This window comes from Pleurodeles waltl, chromosome 8, assembly GCF_031143425.1.
Source record: "Pleurodeles waltl isolate 20211129_DDA chromosome 8, aPleWal1.hap1.20221129, whole genome shotgun sequence".
Taxonomy (NCBI): Eukaryota; Metazoa; Chordata; class Amphibia; order Caudata; family Salamandridae; genus Pleurodeles; species Pleurodeles waltl.
Window position 1 is genome coordinate 1,353,721,089 of NC_090447.1, and position 18,600 is coordinate 1,353,739,688.

At 41.1% G+C, this 18,600-nt stretch overlaps 1 protein-coding gene across 1 annotated transcript in view; it reads left to right on the forward strand.

Moving 5' to 3' along the window:
- Positions 1 to 1,369: 1,369 nt before the first annotated feature.
- LOC138248630 (collagenase 3-like) overlaps positions 1,370 to 18,600 on the forward strand; it is a 29,550-nt gene continuing 12,319 nt past the window's right edge. The window contains exons 1-6 of the mRNA XM_069202361.1: positions 1,370 to 1,526; positions 1,757 to 1,998; positions 9,014 to 9,162; positions 12,032 to 12,157; positions 12,324 to 12,485; positions 18,018 to 18,135. Of these exons, the coding sequence (XP_069058462.1) occupies positions 1,407 to 1,526; positions 1,757 to 1,998; positions 9,014 to 9,162; positions 12,032 to 12,157; positions 12,324 to 12,485; positions 18,018 to 18,135 (917 nt within the window). The 5' untranslated portion in view covers positions 1,370 to 1,406. The remainder of the gene's footprint in view (positions 1,527 to 1,756; positions 1,999 to 9,013; positions 9,163 to 12,031; positions 12,158 to 12,323; positions 12,486 to 18,017; positions 18,136 to 18,600) is intronic.

Here is an 18,600-nt window from a genome sequence, read left to right on the forward strand (position 1 = left end):
AGACCAAATTATGAGGCAGGGTTGACCAATTAATGTGGCAAGAAAAGTCCAGTAATCAATTTTCCATGCCAATAGCTATAACTCAAGCAAACGTGAGACCTATTGCATTGCAAATGCTTGTTAAGCGTGTGGTGCGGGATGGTATTAGTGGCCCCTCCTACCAGGTGTGTTAGTGCAAGAAGTTCTGGGACAGCGAGTCCCCAGTCAGGAGTCTCCAGGAAGCATCCTGTGCCGTGGGAGGTGGAGATGTTTTTGAAGTGTGCGGGGTGGTATCAGTGTCCCCTCCTGCCAGGTGCATTGGTGCAGGGAGTTTTGGGACAGTGAACACCCAATTAAGAGTCTCCAGGAAGCATTGTGTACCGCAGGAAATTGAGGTGCTTTTAAAGCAAGCTGCTAAATTCACTTTATAGGAATAAAATCACTGACATACATACCAGTTTTCACAGTTTCAATAAATGTGTGCAGCAGTGGATGATGTCCACGGGAAACAAAATATTTAATGTGAAAAAAATGTAAAGTGAAAATCTGTGAATTGGTGAATTTACCCCACAAAAACATGATGACTGCTTTGCATTTGTTAGACAAATATATGTTTCAGAGAATGGATGATAATGAAAATGTTGGTGAATACCATGAGCCTGGACACAGAACATTTTTAATGTATGCATTGGCCGTAGTTCCTGCTGGAACTAATGTGAATTAGGAAGAAGGCATAATTCAACACAAATACATGAACGTAGTTTATAATTTGGAACGTCCCACTGTTCTCACTGACTTTCTTGGATCGGCTCTTAAAAGTACATCATTCCCACAGAGCATAACTATCTACAGTTGAGTATTGGCAAGGGGCCTGCCGTTTGCTGTGAAGGTTTCTTTGCTAAAACATCAGTAGAAAAATGTTGGTAAAATGAAAAGTACACCTCATATTCGATTCCTTAAGGGAGAAGCACAATTCCGCCAAAGAGACTGAAAAATATTTGTACTAACTAAATGATCTCAAAATGAGTCTACATAAAAGATCACTCAAGCACTCTTGCTTTAATGAGTAGCAGCAAACCAGCCTAATTTGTGTGTGCATGGTCATGAAAAACCTAAATGTACTCGGTTCAACAACGTGTTCCTCTCAGATGATGCCAGTAGAAATATGCTGAGAGCATGTTTGCATAACCCTCGGATTTTTAGTTCATTTCTGGAGCCACAGATGGTTTGCTGTATGCACCTTTATTCTCGTTACCACAAACCACAAGTCCCCTGTGGGAGTAAAAAAGGCAGTAAGCATGTTTACCGGGCAGTGACTACACTTGGAAGTTGGTGCATGTCTACTCCGAGGTGACTCACTGCTCGGCTGTATAAAAGCAGCTGTTTGTAGTCTGGCACCTCAGTGTCCAGGGGTTTAAGACGTGAACATGATGCCCTCTGTGCTGTCCGCCGCCATCTTCCTGCTGAGCCTGGCATTCGGCCGGCCAGTCCCTGTGCCCCTTGAGCAGGACTTAGACGTGACTGACAAAGAGCTGCGCCTAGCAGAGGTATTTCATTGTTTTTAATTCTTTATTCCTTCGCATGCAATTGTGTGACCCTGAGCAAACCCATTTATCGCCACATGCCGCTTACCAGGCAAAGCCCGGGTGCCTGAAAAGCCATTATGTTGTCGTTGTGTGCTATGCAGGGAAATGTTTTACTTAATTCAACCACTTGTGAAAATAGAATTACGTATTTTGATGAATTGTAAAAATAAACATGCCTTTTTATGTTCTAGAAATATCTGAAAACGTTCTACGTTGCCTCTAACCATGCGGGGATAATGACCAAGAAAGGGGGAAACGCCTTTGCCTCAAAGCTCCGGGAAATGCAATCTTTCTTCGATCTGGAGGTGACGGGCAAACTCGACGAAGAGACGCTGGAGGTGATGAAGCAGCCACGATGTGGTGTCCCCGACGTGGGCGAATACAACGTCTTTCCTAGGAATCTGAAATGGCCCAGATTTAACCTGACCTACAGGTAGGCACACAGTGCGCGATATACACAGAACAGCGACGGCCTGGGCATCTCTCTGTGACAGAGTCTGACAGATACAGCCCCAAGGCGGGATTAGGCTGCCGGCTGGCGGGGGCCAATGCCTAGTACTGGGTGGAGGCTGTTGGTCTGTTCTCTTTAGTTTTTAAGAGGGGAGGTCTGTCTGCCCGCGTTCTGAGCCCTGGTCCAAAGCAGTGCTGAAGAGGAAGAGAGCCCCACCAAAATGTATTATTGGTAGGCAAGGGAGTAGCCAGAACTTTAAAGTACCCCCCCACTTTAAACCAAAGCGCTTATGGCACCAAGCAAGTGTAGGATGTCATGAAGACAATACCCAAAAGAGCTTGCTTGCAGCCGAGCTTGCTTCTATCTAAGCATCTATCCAGTCATCCTTTCTTCCTTCCAACAACCTGTAGATATCCACCATTTCACCTTTACATTCTGTCATCCATTAATTCTTTCATCCAACATTCAGTCTGTCACCATTCCGTCAATCGATCCGCCATCTATATCTACACCTCTCCATCCATCTTAAAACCTATCCATCCATCCATTCATCCACGCTTTCACTCAGTTTGCTTATCCACCACACTTTCGTCCATACATCTATCCATCCTTTCAATCATCCATCTATTCTTTCACTCATCCTTCAATCCTCTCTTTCACCCATCAATCCATGCTCCCTTTCACTATCCATCCATCCTTCCACTCTGCCATTCATGTTTTCACTCATCCACCCACCCTTCAAACCGTCCATCCACTCATCCATTCACCAATTCACCATTTCCCTCATCCACCCATCCACTCACTCATCCATCTATTCACCCTTTCATCCAGCTGTCCACCTACCCCCTCCCTTTCGCCCATCAATTGATTATTTCACTCACTTATCCATCCATCCTTTCACTCATCCATCATCCTTTCATTCCACCCATCCATTTACTATTTCACTCACCCATCCCTTCTCTCATAATCCATCCATTCACCCTTTCACTCATCCATCTTTTCACTCATCCACCCATGCATCTATCCATGCACCCTCACTCATTCCCCATTTCACTCACAAATCCATCCATCCATCCTTTTACTGACTCACCCTCCTACCCTTTTATGATAAATAATGAGCCTTTGCAGACAGAAGAGGCCCACTTAGAGCCCCACCCCTGCTGTAGCTATGAAGACACCCCTGTTGATAGGAATACAAGAAGGCACCTCTCACGTTAAGATAACAGGGTTAACAAAATCCGGATAGATCTGATACGGGATTCCAAGTGAGCAACCTATCATTAATATGTGGGCACATCATCTGACTTTGCCTCCCCATTCTCCTGTTGAAATACAGTTTTGGATGATTTACCAATATATTCTGATCTCGGTTCAGGTAATATTAAAATGCCAGAGAATGGATTGCTCCTGTGTGCAAAACTAACTGTGCTTTTTTGACTGGATACAAGAATGGACGTACACTTTTTCAGGTGTGAATATTGTGTTTGAATGCGAGGTGAGTAGCAGCAGCCTTGCCCATTAATATCTCTCGTCGTGATTATGTAATGGACACCTGTCACCGGAAGACGTCAGTTTCTGTTGAAAGCCCGCCTCCCTTGGAATATACAGATACGAATGGTCCTGTTAGGCGTCTGCACCTTTGCAGGCCACCAAGGGGCAAGCAGCTCACAGGATGTCCTACGCCCTACTCGAATGGCCTGTCTGAACTGCACCTCTGGTAAATACGAGGCGTGCGCATTTTCAGAAAACGTAAACAGCTAAGTGATCAGCAGGGTTGTATATAATAAATTTGCTCTTTGAAATGAATGTTAACGTTAGCACCAAAATTCCATTTATGACACTGTTCAACTTTCTTAAATCTTTTGTACCACATCCCACGTGCAAACATTATATTTGCATTGACTTATCAGTGAGCTGCAAATGTTTGCAGCAACCAGTCAGACTGCACCAGAAGTTTCACAGTTTTGCACTGACATTTTCCGTTCACATATCTACTGCATTGGTGTTGGTCGAGTACCACACCAACATTTGTGCTGCCTGATGAAGTGCACAGATTACATTTGCGTAGATAAACCAGTGCAAAAGTAATATTTTACACTAATCGACTGCTACAAATACTGGTCCAAATGTCGAGGAAAATTGCATAAGGACTGGTACAATGCTTGCAATCTGTTGTCTGTCTCAGAATATCTTCACCAATATTAAAATAGATGCTTCTGTGGTAACTTGCTACTTGTCAGCGGTGTTGTAAGAGTGCCAGGGGCCCTAATGCCAGTATGACCTATACCAAGCTGGGTAGTAAAAGAATGCTAATGGGATGCAGTGAGCCCTCAGATCCCAGTGCCGTGGTGCCACAGAACCTGCTATACACTTGACAGCTACGCCCCTACTGTTAGTTAGGGGCTTATGTAAAATTATAGATACACGTTCACAAAAGTTTAAGGAGGTCATGCTCCATATGAGATTGTCACGTGACCTCCATGATGCAGACGAACATCTCTTGTTTTCTGAAAATCACATGTAGTAGCCCTTCTCAGACTATTAGTGAAATGTCCTCTAAGATTTGTCTTACGTGATCGTTTTGCCACGCCATAGGTAGTCTTGTCTTCCTCCTGACTTAACTGTGTCTTAAAAAAGTAAGACAAAGTAACTGACGGAAAAACCTTTGTGAATCACACACAGGTTGTGTAATGGGTATACTGCCTTACACATTATACACATTTGCACGTGCACACGTGACAATTGCAGAAAATAACGCCGTTTTAAATTATATCACTGTAAAATCCAAATTTTTAATGCTGATAGTAAGTGCCCAAGGGTGCAGGCACAGTTTGTACAAATCTCGTAAAATCTCTTCACATTTAAATGTGTAAACTAGCATATGCACATGAGAAGATCATTAAAACCTGTTTTATGCATGTAATACAGACCCTTGCAGCTTGTGCGAAGCAGGGGCACCTAACCTTTCAAGGGCCCCCAAATCATTGAGAGGCCACAAATGAGCCCAAGGCCCCTGAATATGTACAAGAGATAGGAGACTCAGGGGTTCCACTTCACAATCTGCAGGGTCGGGGATGGGGGGGCATCATCTTGTATTACACCATTATGGTCAGTGTGCATGTGCATATCATGTGCTGCTCCTCCATAAGGGCGGAGGAGCGTCGCCCCCTGCCAGCAGCAGAAGCTGCAAACCTTTCAGAATGAAAGGATAATAAACTATGTTTGTTATCCCTTCATTCTGAAAGGGGCGGGGCCACGGGGTGACGTGCACTGAGGGGGATTGCTCAGCCCTCCCCTCAGAGCACATGTGTATTTGGCTGACCGTTTTGGGCCTGCCTATCACACGTGCAGTAGGCTGTGTCCAGCAGTTGCCGGGCTGGACAGACTCTGCGCAGGCTCCCAGTCTGCCTGGGAGCGCCGTGGCTAGGCGCTCCAAGACAATCCTGACGCTGCTTTGAATAGCAACCGGATTGGTGCAGAGCAGGCTGGGAGCCTGGGCCTGCAGCGATGCTTGAAAGGAGTGCAGTGCGGCGGATCAGGTACGTTTTTAATTTAAAACAAAATAAATGATTTAATGTACCTCCCCGCTCCCCTGTCCTCCCTTTCCCTCCCCGTCGCGCTGCACCCACCCCACCCCTTTTAAGCGCTACGAGCCGCAACTGTTGCACATGCCTGTGAGAGTGTCCATATACGCATAAACAAAAATTTGCCCCAACACCCCCCCTTCATAATGTAGAAATGCCACCATTTCCTGAAACCTCTAACTGATTTGCACGTTGTGTTCCAATATGTGTTTGTTAAAAAATGTGCATATTATAAGATACCCAAGTTTGCATTTTAGTATCAAATTGCTTTTTTGTATTTCCCAATTTGCGCATGTGCAACACCATGTTTACTTTGCAAATGCTTGATAAATCTTCCCATGTGAATGTTCATGAGACACCCTGGAGCAGATTTATCATGACTTTGTGATGCCTTAAAGTGGTGCAAAAATGATGTAAAGTGGTGTAAAGTTATAAAAGTATTTACTTTCGAGAGCAAACCATTTTTTGTGCTGGAAAGTTGGCCTTAAAGTTGCACAAGTAGCTCTTTGTGTTGCTTTGCATTATTTTGCATCAAGGGGACATTCCATGGGTAGCACTTGGGAGTTCAACTGCTACCACCCATGACTTTGATGGAAAGCCACATCTATAAAGATTGTCAGACCTGACAATATGTAAAAAAACGTCCTCCTTGAGCTACTCGAGAAAGTCGTTAAAGAGAAATTTATATATTGTTTATTTCTCCTAACATTTCACACATTGCACGTGTGCTGCACTTTACAGCACACACCCGATTTGTGAAATGTTTTAAAGGCTCGACTTGGCAAATGTCTGTGCATGGCACTAGGCATCCTGTCTGTGCAGTAGCACAGGAGAAACGAGGAGAAGCAGCACAAATTTGATAGATAAGACTCTGCTCTCTCCATCTAATGCAACTTTGGTTAGTGGCTGTGCTATGCAGCAGTATTTAAAAAAAAAAAAAAAATCACCGCCATATACCCTGAAATAGCCCATGCGCACAGTCTGTGATAGGGTGATTCTATTGTCACTTGGATAGAGCACCCACAAATCTGGCTTTTTTAAAATGAAAGTGCTTCTTGTTTGATTAGTGAGCATGTGTGTGTGGTGTATGTATGGGTGAGTCAGTGAACCCAAGAATGATTCAATGGATGGATGGATGAGTCAATGCATCGATGGGTTGATGGTTGACGGGCTGGATGAATGGACAAGGGAGAGCTTGGGAAAGTGCATATATATTCATAGCTGAATGAATGTTTGAGTACATAAATGAATGGGCAAGTGAGCACACAGATAGAGTCCTGAGTGAATGAGTAAGTGAATGAATGTATGGCTTTATGGGCACCTGAATGCATGGACAGATGAAAGTAGAATGAGTGAGTGTTTGGAAAGGTAATTGGGTGAGTGAGTGAATGAATTGATGAATTGGAAAAGGCATAGATCTAGGCCTGAACCAATAGCTAAGTGCATGAATAGGTGAATGAGTGGAGAATCGGCGAGTGCATGGATGCATTAATGTCTGAATAAGTGCATGGATAGATAAATGAGGGAAGAATAAGTGAGTGCCTGGATGGATGAATAGGCAAATGCATTGGTGAATGAGTACATGGGTGGATGAATGAGAGGGTGAATGAATTGGAAAAATTAATTTAATGTGAATGCTTAAATGAGTGGATGGGTAGATGGGAGAGAGAGCTTTTATGCTTCCCTACAGAGTATATATTTATCATTTGATTATAAAATATTTATTAACCAAATATTTTATAATTAAATAACACATATGTACTATTTTTAAATATGTTTAAATATGTGTAGGCGTTGTTAACGCAAGCGTGGTTCCGAATGCATTAACAACATAATTGTTGTTCCAGAGTCGTTGTTCTGGACGTTTCCCGATTCCCATATGTAGTGCTGGATTTACTACAAAAGTGTAAATTACTACAAAAGTGCAGTTTGTGAATACTGAAAAGTAGTAAAGTCACTCAGAAGTGTACATTTATCAAAAGTGCGGTTTATGAATCAGGCCCCCTGTTTTGTATTCACAATTTAGTCCCTGGGCCTGTATCATGATGGGCTGAGCTGCCTCAGGGCAGAGCCATGCACCTGTTTTATGTGCATGTGCATTAAATTAATTTTTGCCAATATTTCACTGATTCAGGGCAGCAGTACTGTTCGGTAACAGTGAGCAAGGTTTGCCTCTTTCTGTTTCTAAGCTGTGCTGTCTATAAAATAATGCATCAGAAATATCTGGTTAAATAAATTCACCTTACACATTGCAGGCACAAAAAAACACAAGCGCTCAGCTCTGCACTGAGTCACCTCAGTTCACCATGATACTCCCCCTGTAGTCCTATTAGTGTAATGTAAAAAGCAACAACTACAGATTCTGGACAGGAAAGATGAAATCAGAAATGGACGAGTTACTACCACATTACAAGACAAGTTGAAGAGTCTGCATTCCTGCTGCCTCTCACTTGCATTCTCCTTTCCGCTCATTTCTCACTCAACTTCCACATGTCTCTCTTGTGCTTTTGTTCTCAGCTGACATGTGCCCAATTTTTCCAGAGTCAGTCCAACTGTTCCTAATATGGCACCAAATATTTTTAATCCTAAACCCATGTGGTGAAATTGCACTGCTAATATTTTCAATGCCTTTGTCAGATATATTGCGTCTCGTGATTTTATTATTGTTTTTGATTTTTGTTTCTGTAAGTTCGTGTGTAGCTACCATTCTGTGCCCCTCCAATTAACTGAAAGTTACACTCAGTAAAATTCTTAGGACCATGTGAGCGCTTGCCGCAGAATGATTGTCTGTTGCTGATCATTACTGTAGTTATTGAACATTAGTCATTCCTCAATAAAGTTTGACATTTCAGGGTAGCTCGTTGTCTTGATCTTTTTGACGAATTACAGCAATTGGCAACATTTAATGCATTTTTCAGGCATCATATGCGGAAAGTAGGGTCTTTCCATGAGGATTTTAGGGTGGGCACACACGCACACACACATATATATGAGTGCATATATAAATATGTGTGGCAAGGTGCAGTGTCATTTTTGTTTTGTGTCACCTCCTGGCACATTCAGGAGCTGTGTTGGTGGGGCGCAAGGGGGGGGGGGCAGGACAAATAAAGCTGAGGCATGAGCTCCGTCGGCCCACCAACCCCCGGAGATTGCATTTTATTTGGAAGCAATTAGATTCATTTTTCAATGCTTTTATTGTGTCTCTTTCTCTTTTGGAATTTTGCAAAACTACAACAGCTTGTTTTTAAAATTTAATATTTTTGGATTTTTCCGATAATGGTCTTATGTCTTTTTACGAGTACTGTAATCACGGGAACAGGCCTCAAATTGGAGGCCCTGACATGCAAATAAATATATGTCGGAAATATGCCTAATGTGCTAAACCATTATTGCCAACTTTATATTTTCAACAGAATTGAGAATTATACCCCGGACATGACTCATGCCGAGGTGGATCGAGCCATCAAGAAGGCCTTCCGAGTTTGGAGCGAGGTGACACCGCTGAACTTTACTAGACTGCGCAGCGGCACTGCCGACATCATGATTTCATTTGGAACCAGAGGTACTGCTAGGAAGAAGCCTCCTCCTGTTAACAAGAACCCCATTGCCCCATACTGGAAACGCTACTTTTCATGCCACCCTGACCATGTATAGAAACAAGTGGAAGAAGTCATTGTAAATTCCCTTCTTTTTCCTGGTGATTTTTGAAAACAAATTCTCCCTCTCTTAACTATTTTATGCAAGCAGCAACAGGGTTAATTTTGAGACCCTAAGAAACCAGCTCTGCCTCCCCTTAGCAATATTTTGTTGCCCTTTCAATTATAATTGAGTAGCATTCGGATAGAGTGAATTGACTATTGATATCACCGGTTGTATGTGTGAATGTAGAGTGCAAAAATATCGACCTGACAAAATGTCTAGTACCGCAGTATCCTGAGGGTAAACATGTATAGGCAAGTCTACATTTACTATTCTCAACTCCACATTTATGTACGTTGAGGCTACTGAGTGCCACAATATCAACCAGCCTAAGTAGGTAAGTATTAATTCACAACCATCAACTCCACATATATGTACCTTGAGGGTATACACAGGCAAAGTACATTTATATACTTACCTTCACAATGTTGTGAGGATTTAGCCACAGTACGTGTATGTGGAGTCAAGAAAAGTAAATCAATACTTGCCTACATTTACTTCACGATATAGTGGTGCTCAATATTTTGGCCAAATTATTTTGGCAAGTCTGTTTTAAAAATGTAATATCCTTGCAGAATGCTGACAACTCCTGCAGCATGTTGTGGGATTCAATCAGCTAAGGTTTTTTTTCACATGGAGAGGCACTCCTTGTGGGTTGGTGCACGGAGTATACTTGTCTTTTTAATGACTGAGAGAGGAATGCTTTCTACCTTTCCTCCAATTTTTTTTCGCTCCTGAAAAGGAAGAGAAACATTCAAGGAGAGATGTTGGAGTCCTCCTGATTGCCTCATATTGTCCGAACCATCTGTGATTCAACTTAATCCAAAGTTGGCCATGGCTCCCGCTCGACATTTGTCTCTGATTTCTTCCCCTCTGATGTCACCAGACCTACCTCAATCATGTCCATCCCAACTCGGCTTATAAGCATGGCTTATTGAACAGATAGAACCTCAAATAATGAGCTGTTTCAGAGCAGATGGATGGTACATTCCATAATCAATGCAGTTTGGCAGTGAACTGCCTGCCTTCACTTTATGGATTCAAACTATGGCGTTAACTGAGGACGTTTAGTTATCACACACTCTACAGAGCGTTTAGAATCACTGGCCAGATTCACTCTCTTTCAGCCTTACTGGATCTTCCCTTGTTGTTGATGGGGTTTGCATCAAACCTACTACTAAAACCATTTGGACTGGTATTGTGCTGAGCTTCTCCTTTTTGTCACCATTGCCCCTTTTGGGAACATTTAGAAATATGAAGGATTTGTCTGCTCTCTACTCCGCATTAAGGTGATCCCAGGTAGCGTGACGTTTTACCCAGGACCAGAATTTAGACCCAAGGGATGTTCCCATTTTCTCCGGGATAAGGATATTGTTGGGAAGAGGTTCTTCACACTCTGTATGTGTGCAATTCCCTTGCGTCTATTACATATATATAGTGTACCCGGTCCTTCCAGAAGTCAAACTCATTCATGGCCACTTATTATTAATTTGAAAAGCACTATAACTGTTGCTCCTCACTTCATGTTCACTCAGTTATTTCCAAGATGTTCCAGGTAGTGAGAAGGATTTCCGGTAACCAGTAATTCTGGGTTAGAGCAATTTCCTGTGTTGGAGCACAATGAGTACATCTGAAAGATTTGCAGACTGCCTTTATGGCTTGTCTCCATATATTTGTTTTGCTTTGGAGCCATGCCATGAATGAAACTGTATTTGAGATAGTCTTATTGAAAGAAACAGCTGTAGTGGTTAATACTGCAGATGTTGGAGCAGTGGCAGGCTTGGCATATCTTTAATAGTCAGACTTATGCTAAGAAAGACAGGTTGCCTGATTATTTTCCAGTATTTTGTCATCACTGTAAGTTCAGGCCTGCCTCGTCACAGTCCTACCAGTTTTTTTTTTTAGGGTTGCCTCCATGCCATGTGCACAATTAACTTGAAATGTTCAGGAGGGAGGAAGATAAAATCCTCTTTTGTAGTCAAAGTATATGGAGCCCATTCTATATGGAAATAGGTTAAGGAATAATTTTCCTGAAATAGATTCTTGGATCTTGGTATTTTTTGCTGAAGGAAAAACCAGCATTTTCTCTATGGGAAAATGCACCTGTCTTGGGGTTCAGGACCCACCCTGATTTAGTAAAGACTATGATGAAGAAGAACTGCGCTTAAAGTAATGAGGATCACAGACAAGTCACCCATGCACATTCTTTGTGATAGTGGGAAAGGTACATTTTGTTAGTCCTCTTCCAAAGTTGATGCAGCGTCTGTGGCATAATTCAGAGGAATTGCCTCAGCTGATATGAAGTGTTGAGCAGAATTAAACTAGATTGATGGAGAATAACACTGAACATTGGGATTTTGAGAGCTCCACTGAAGACAATTGAGTGGGTTAGGTCCTATAGTGGCTCGTATAGGTCCTCATTCAAATGTCTATCTTTCTGATTTTCAATTTTTGATTTCTAATATTCTACCCTCAGTGATTGCAATCTTCCAATAACCTTATTCCCTTTGTGTCTCAGGCTATACCAGTTGTTAAATTCTCTCTCCCAAATAATAAGTTCTTGTCTACTGCTTCGGTCTCTAGCTTGGGTTTAGAGCCTTTAACATCTGTACAGCCTCAGCACTAGCCTGTAATAAAACACCAACTTATTAAGTGTGACCGGTTGCTCTAAAATTAGAATGCACACCTCCTTATTTAATGTCACCATATGGTATTCTTATTTGTCTTTGCAGAACATGGAGACTACTACCCATTTGATGGTCCTGATGGCCTTCTGGCCCACGCCTTTCCACCTGGGCAAAGAATTGGAGGAGACACACATTTTGATGATGATGAAACATTCACAAGTGGTTCGAATGGTACAGTGCTTATCAGGCAGTTACCTGGTTTATACTATATAGAAGTGTACAAAGTATTACAAATTAAGCAAATGTGCCAGCCATTTTATGAAGCAGAATGTCTTGTTACATATGATCCATCCAAACAATCTGTAATGCTCTTTCATGTACTTTTCCTTTCTTCCAGGCTACAATTTGTTCATTGTGGCTGCCCATGAGTTTGGTCATGCTCTGGGGCTGGATCATTCCAGGGATCCTGGCTCATTAATGTACCCTGTTTACTCTTACACCGAACCAAGCAGGTTCTTGCTTCCTGATGATGATGTTCAGGGGATCCAGGCTCTATATGGTAGGTAGAGCATTGTGTTTTCTTCATTAATCGCTCACCTCTAGTTATTTGGACCTTTAAAAAAGCACTGTTGCTTTGCGAGATCATATTTCTGAATATAAATTCCAATTCATAAATATAAGCCGTGGTTCACACTTGTCAAGTATTTCAACACATTGTGAATGTGTCAGCTGTTTAATATTAAAATGCTGAATTTTGATTGGCTTATAGCCAGTAAATAACCACCAGGTAGATGCATATCCAGATGCTGGGATGCGCTTACTCACAGACACACCGCTCATATTTATAGACTTATTTCTATAAAACCTGCCTGTGAAGATCATTGCGTTCTGATAAAAAAAAGCTAAACTGGAATACTGATTATTTTATAAACTGGGCAAGTGGTAGTGAACAACTTGAATCTATAGTAACCTGTGCTCCATATACTTGCAATGTTATCAGGCTGAACTGTCCATTGTATGTAACTGTCAAAGCAAGAACAAATCCTATAATTTATTAACTAAATGTATGTGACTGTACAAGCAGCGGCGGCTTCTCCGCAATGGCAGAGACAGCTGCAGAAAAATAAAACAATATTTAACTATTTGTTTTTCTGCTGCTGGCTGAGCTAGACTGCGCAGGGCAGGGCTGGGCCATGGGAAGTGGGAGGAGTGAGAGGGGAGTAAGTGTACTTAACTGCGTATGTCTGTTTGGCCAGCCGTTCTAAGTCAGCCAAACAGACATGCGCAGTTAGGTTTCTCCAACCCAGCTGTATTAAACAGCTGGGTTGGAGAAACAGCACAGACTCCCTGTGCCTGAGTGAGCAGCAAACCATCCTGCTCAGGCCAATTCCTGTTTGGTCATGGCATGAGAGCAATGCGAGGATTGCACAGGGGTCTTTGGGGCCTGGAAGCAGAGGAGCTGAGGAGCGTTGAGGTGTTTTTTATTATTTATTATTATTATTATTATCTAACCGCCCCCTCATGTACTCCCCCACCCCGTGTGCTCAACAGCGCTGTCCCTTGCCCTCTCCACCTGCCCCACCACTTTTATTTTGTGTCAGCCACTGCTGGGTACAAGTGCTCAATACTATAAGGTAAAATTTAAAGCAATACAAAAGCATGAAGTAAAACACACCACCAGACCTGGGGGAGAAATTTTAATGTCTTAGATTAGATACATTATTTTTAATGAGCACTGGAGACTAATTTTAACTCATGAATATTTAATCTATTTTTATACTACCGTCTTAGGCAGTAAAATGTTATTGTATATGATCAAATTAGCCTGATTTACCAAGAATATTACCAATTTTAAAACTTTGAAAATATCATTCATAAGTCAAACTTATATGCCCATTTCATATTAAACAAATATAAACGAAAGGGCCATTTATAAATTCTATTTTGTAGTATCTTTTGTAGCACTTCGAAAAGTACAGCAAAAGGCTATGCACAAACCTACAAATGGAGTTTACACCTCTGCCTCTGTTATCTCTTTATGTGAGGAGAGTCTCCACACACATAAATATATGTTTGAAAAGTAAATGTTGAGGGGGAGTAGCTGTAAAATGGGAAATACTTACTATTAAAGGGGAGGGGAACATGGAGAAGAACGGAGGGATTAGGGAAAGGTCAGGGAGGAGATCAGGGAGGGACATCAATACAACAGAGTAATCCATTCTTATTCACAAACTGTTTTTTCTAAATTTACTTAAGCCAAAAAGTGGACACTAGTAAAATGCTTCAGCTCAGAGCTGGAGTAATTTCAGCACCACACGTGGTCAACCTCTGGTACTGCAACATTGTACCATAACGTTAGGGACTTAAAATCAAACCCCTATAAGAACTAATGTTAAATTAAATGAAATTATTTTAAATACTTAAAACTATACATAAACATGATTTAATTGTATAAAAATATATAAAGATAGTACACATTGCTAATTTAATTATAAACTAGTTTAACATTTTGCATTTGTGAAGAAATGTGACAATCCATTTTAATAAATATAATCAAATTACCTTTGACAAATTCTGCACACCCCTTTTAATAATTATTAAGGCATAATATTTTTTTTTATGTTAAGTTGAAATTTAGTTTTTAATTTAACCTTGAGAACAATAGTTCCATTCTAATTTAATATATTTTGAATCATTTACTTTTTAAGGCAATTGTAGTTACTAGTGTTGTAGCATTTCTCTTTTGTTCTAAAAAATTTAAATAAATCTATACTTTTAATTTATTTTATTTAATACTCTGAATAAAAATATTTTAACACTTCTTTCCAAGTTGATTAAACTTTTTCATTTTTCCCCATACTTTAACATAGTGAGACTCCACAGTGAAGCAGAGATCCATGTATGTTAATGTACAGTGAAAAAGGTTTTAAAGTTCCCTCAGCATATTCTAGGACTGTGATCTGAGCCATTTTTTAGTGATTTCATATAGGGTGTTTGCCACTGAGAGGTTTGGATATTGCTAGGGCAAAAGGATTGACTTTTGTGGTTTAATGCTTCAGAGGGATGGGCTGTAACATTGGCCACAGTGAGACTGTTCGAAAGCGAGTCCATATTGTCTGTTTGTTGGGAATCAGAAGACAAGTTATTCATATATTGCAAGAGTGTATTGATGGGAAAATCTTTGAACGCATGGTGATCTGTTCAAACTAGTTGCACTATGGTGCCATGGAGGTGCTGGGAAGGTCTAGGGTTTTCCTAATGTAGGTGTTGCAAAGTGACCCCTTTTTAGATGGTGGCCGCCCTCTCCCACCTTCCAGTGTTTCGTTCTTTTTGGGACTCAGCTGCTGGTAATTGCGAACTCTACCAGAAGGACACTACAATCCAATGACTAGGATATGTGCTCTTATCCCTGTCAAAGTGGCCTAAAACCTGATTGGCACATGTAACTTCCATATAAGGCCTTAGTATATGGTACAGAAATATGACCATGGCATGGAAAGGTACATTACACTTGTGGGTTGCAGCACCGATTGTACCAACCATTAAAGTGGCACTGAAACATGGCTCCAGGCCTACCTTGTGTAATCTTACTGCTGCAGTGTAAAACCTGCAATGCGACTTGTACCCAGGATAAAAAAGTGGACTCCAAGGGCCAGCTGGCTGACTTCCTGTATGGCTACAGGGACACAACAAACTGCAAGAGGCCTTTTCCTGGAAATACCCAGTTTACCAGTAGCAACGAAACATGTACTAGACTTTTCCTCTGGCCTCTGTCTGACGCCCTGGGAGTCTTCTAGTGCCCTTCACCTGAGATCCTAGGGACCTTAGAAGTGTACTCCTGTGGTTGTTTGGACACCAGAAAAAAAGTTTGGAAAGTTTTGAAACCTTTTCCTCCAGAGTCTCAGCAGGATACACCAGAAAAAGTTACTGACCAGCAGCTCCACAGTTTCTGATTAAATTTCAACTTCATCCTGCTCAAGAATCTCTGCTCCTCTGAAAAACGACTAATCCTCTTTGTGTGTTGGGACTTAAACATTTTTAGTGAGAAATCTGCAAAGTTCCAGAGCTCCAGTGGGACCAATCTGCTTCAGGCATCTGGACTTTGGTTCCATGTCAGCGACTACAGTTTCAGTGACGACCAACTCATAGAGGACTTTTCTTTTCAAAAAGTGACAATGCCTCTTTCTGTGTTATGGCGCAGATGAAATTTCAATGCTTATCTTCAAAAATGTATCAAAGTCCCTTTCTGAAGTGGGACTTAGAAACTTTTTCTACATTTTGACTTCCAGACTTTCACCAGGACCAATCCACTTGGTGTTTCTGATCCAGACTCCATCACAGCTGGCCTGAAATTGCACCTTGGTGCAGGTTTACCATGCCAATTGATTACATTTTGTTGTTTTTATCTTATTTTACTCCTACAATTTTGTTCTTTATTTTAAATTGTTTGTGTACTTTTCTACTGTGTATGCACTGCTTAAACACTTTACACATCTCCTATGATTTAACCTTTACCGCTTTGTGTCACATTACCAGGGATTGAGTACAGGTTTATTTAATTTAATTTGTATGACATCCAACAAATAGTGGCTTTATCCTTTGAAGTAGATACCTATCCACCCCAAAAAAGAATCCACTTTCGTAGGGTAGGTTGTTAGATGTGTTAGGTAATTTTAAGCTTGTATAGTAGATTGAGGAGTGAAGTTTTGATTTTTGTAGTGGTGAGGTCTTGTGGTAGGTTGAAGTCCCTGAGGCAGGCAGACAATAACTCACTTTCCTACAGTAGGTTCTTAGATGTGTTAGGTGATCTTAAGGTTGTATAGTAGATTGAGGAGTGAAGTTATGAATTTTTGTAGTGGCGAGGTCTTGTGGTAGGTTGAAGTCTCTGAGGCAGGCAACAGTGGTGTGACTGATGAACGTGCTGATGATGAGGACAATGAAATCCTCAAAGTTGCCTATATGTGACAGTGAATTTGATTTTGAAAGTGATGTAGAGATGGGTAATTAACTGATGAGTAGTTTTATTTGGTAGATGTTAGAATGTTCTTGGCTCAAAAAATCCCTTAAGGCACTTTTGGATGCCAAAAAGATGTCCACCCATCTTGCGTGCACGATCATTTTGCTGTATCCTGTAACCGGTAGAGATGAAGCTGTCTAGAATGTGAGCAGAACTGCTACTGAGTCATGTCTTTGAGACAGATTGTGTGTGCAGATTGTATCAGATGGTCTGCCTAAGCATGGATAAAAGCATCATAGGGGTACTTGTATTTATTTCTGTGCAGAATAACACGTTTCTAGGCCCTGTTTGGCTGTAAATCTAGTCTAAAATGGAAATTATAATTTGCAGGACTTCTGGATGGTAGAAATATAAAGTTTTAGGATTCGGAATTATATTTTGAGGATTAATTTGGCCCTTAATTGTTGCTGCCAGGCCTGGCAAGGCAAGGCTCTGTTTGTAAGTTGAATGTTTTGATCTTCGCTGCTATGTGAATCACATTTTAGAAGTCCACCACCACAAAGTAGGTCAGGCTGAGTCCTGGGTCTTGTGACGAGAGCAAGCAGATCTTTTACCTGGTTGCCTCAGTGTTTTTTTGTTTGTTTCACTCTTTACCCCGAAGACATGCTAGATATTTTTGCAGTGTTAGGGTGAGGCTTACTGAGCAGTTTTGATAAACTCCAAAATCATCTCTTCTGCAAATATTGAGAAACTGTTACTGGTTTAGTTTGACACCTGGTCAATTTGTGTAGTACTGTTTACCATCTTTGACCCCACAATGATTTAGGATATTGTGTTTTACCTTTGGCGTATCTGTTGGAGTTCAAAGTGTTTTTATACTGTCTTTTCATTTTGCTTCCCTTACTGTTCATTACTGTGCCAGCCCATTTGTTGACTGCCTTGACCAATGTTTAGGCAGACTAGGGCATCAACACTCTTGTTATGCTGGGGTGCAAAGTCTCACAAATCTCTACTTCGGCAACTATACGGAGAATTCCCTGCAGTAATTGGCATGACTGAACTTTAACGTGCTCTACCTGATTGATAGGAAGAAAGAGTGAAACATTTAATGGAAACATGTGATTCACTTTTCAGGCCCAGGCGATCGTGATCCAAATCCCAAGCACCCCAAAACACCTGAGAAATGTGACCCTGAATTATCTCTTGATGCTGTAACTGAAATGAGGGGCGAAAAGCTAATTTTTAAGGACAGGTAAGGAAAATTGAATTTATTTCTAAAAGTTTTTAACAAATATCCTCTAACATATATTTTTCATCCATTTTTTAAAAAATTTTCATATAACAAATAACAAACCATGTGTTGTTGTGACATTATAATATTTGGATTCGGTAGGGAAAGCTACTAGCCATATCAATTTCTAATAAAATATAACCAATTTAGTATCCCCACTGACAGATTGAGCGCTCATGGTGTAAACAAAGATATAATGAAAAATAAATAAGAGAGAAAGTAAGAAGGAAACAAACCGCACTCCTCTTTTGCAACATACAGTATATAAGTGTCAATGATAGTCTTGTGGCTGACCGTCTGTGACATTATTGACATCGCAACAAGGGGCCCCTTTTGACGTGTCTACCTATGTATGCAATTTAGTAGGCCATGTCCATTTTCATTCAATGCTGTCTATTGTACATCAGCACATCAAGTGTCTCAAGG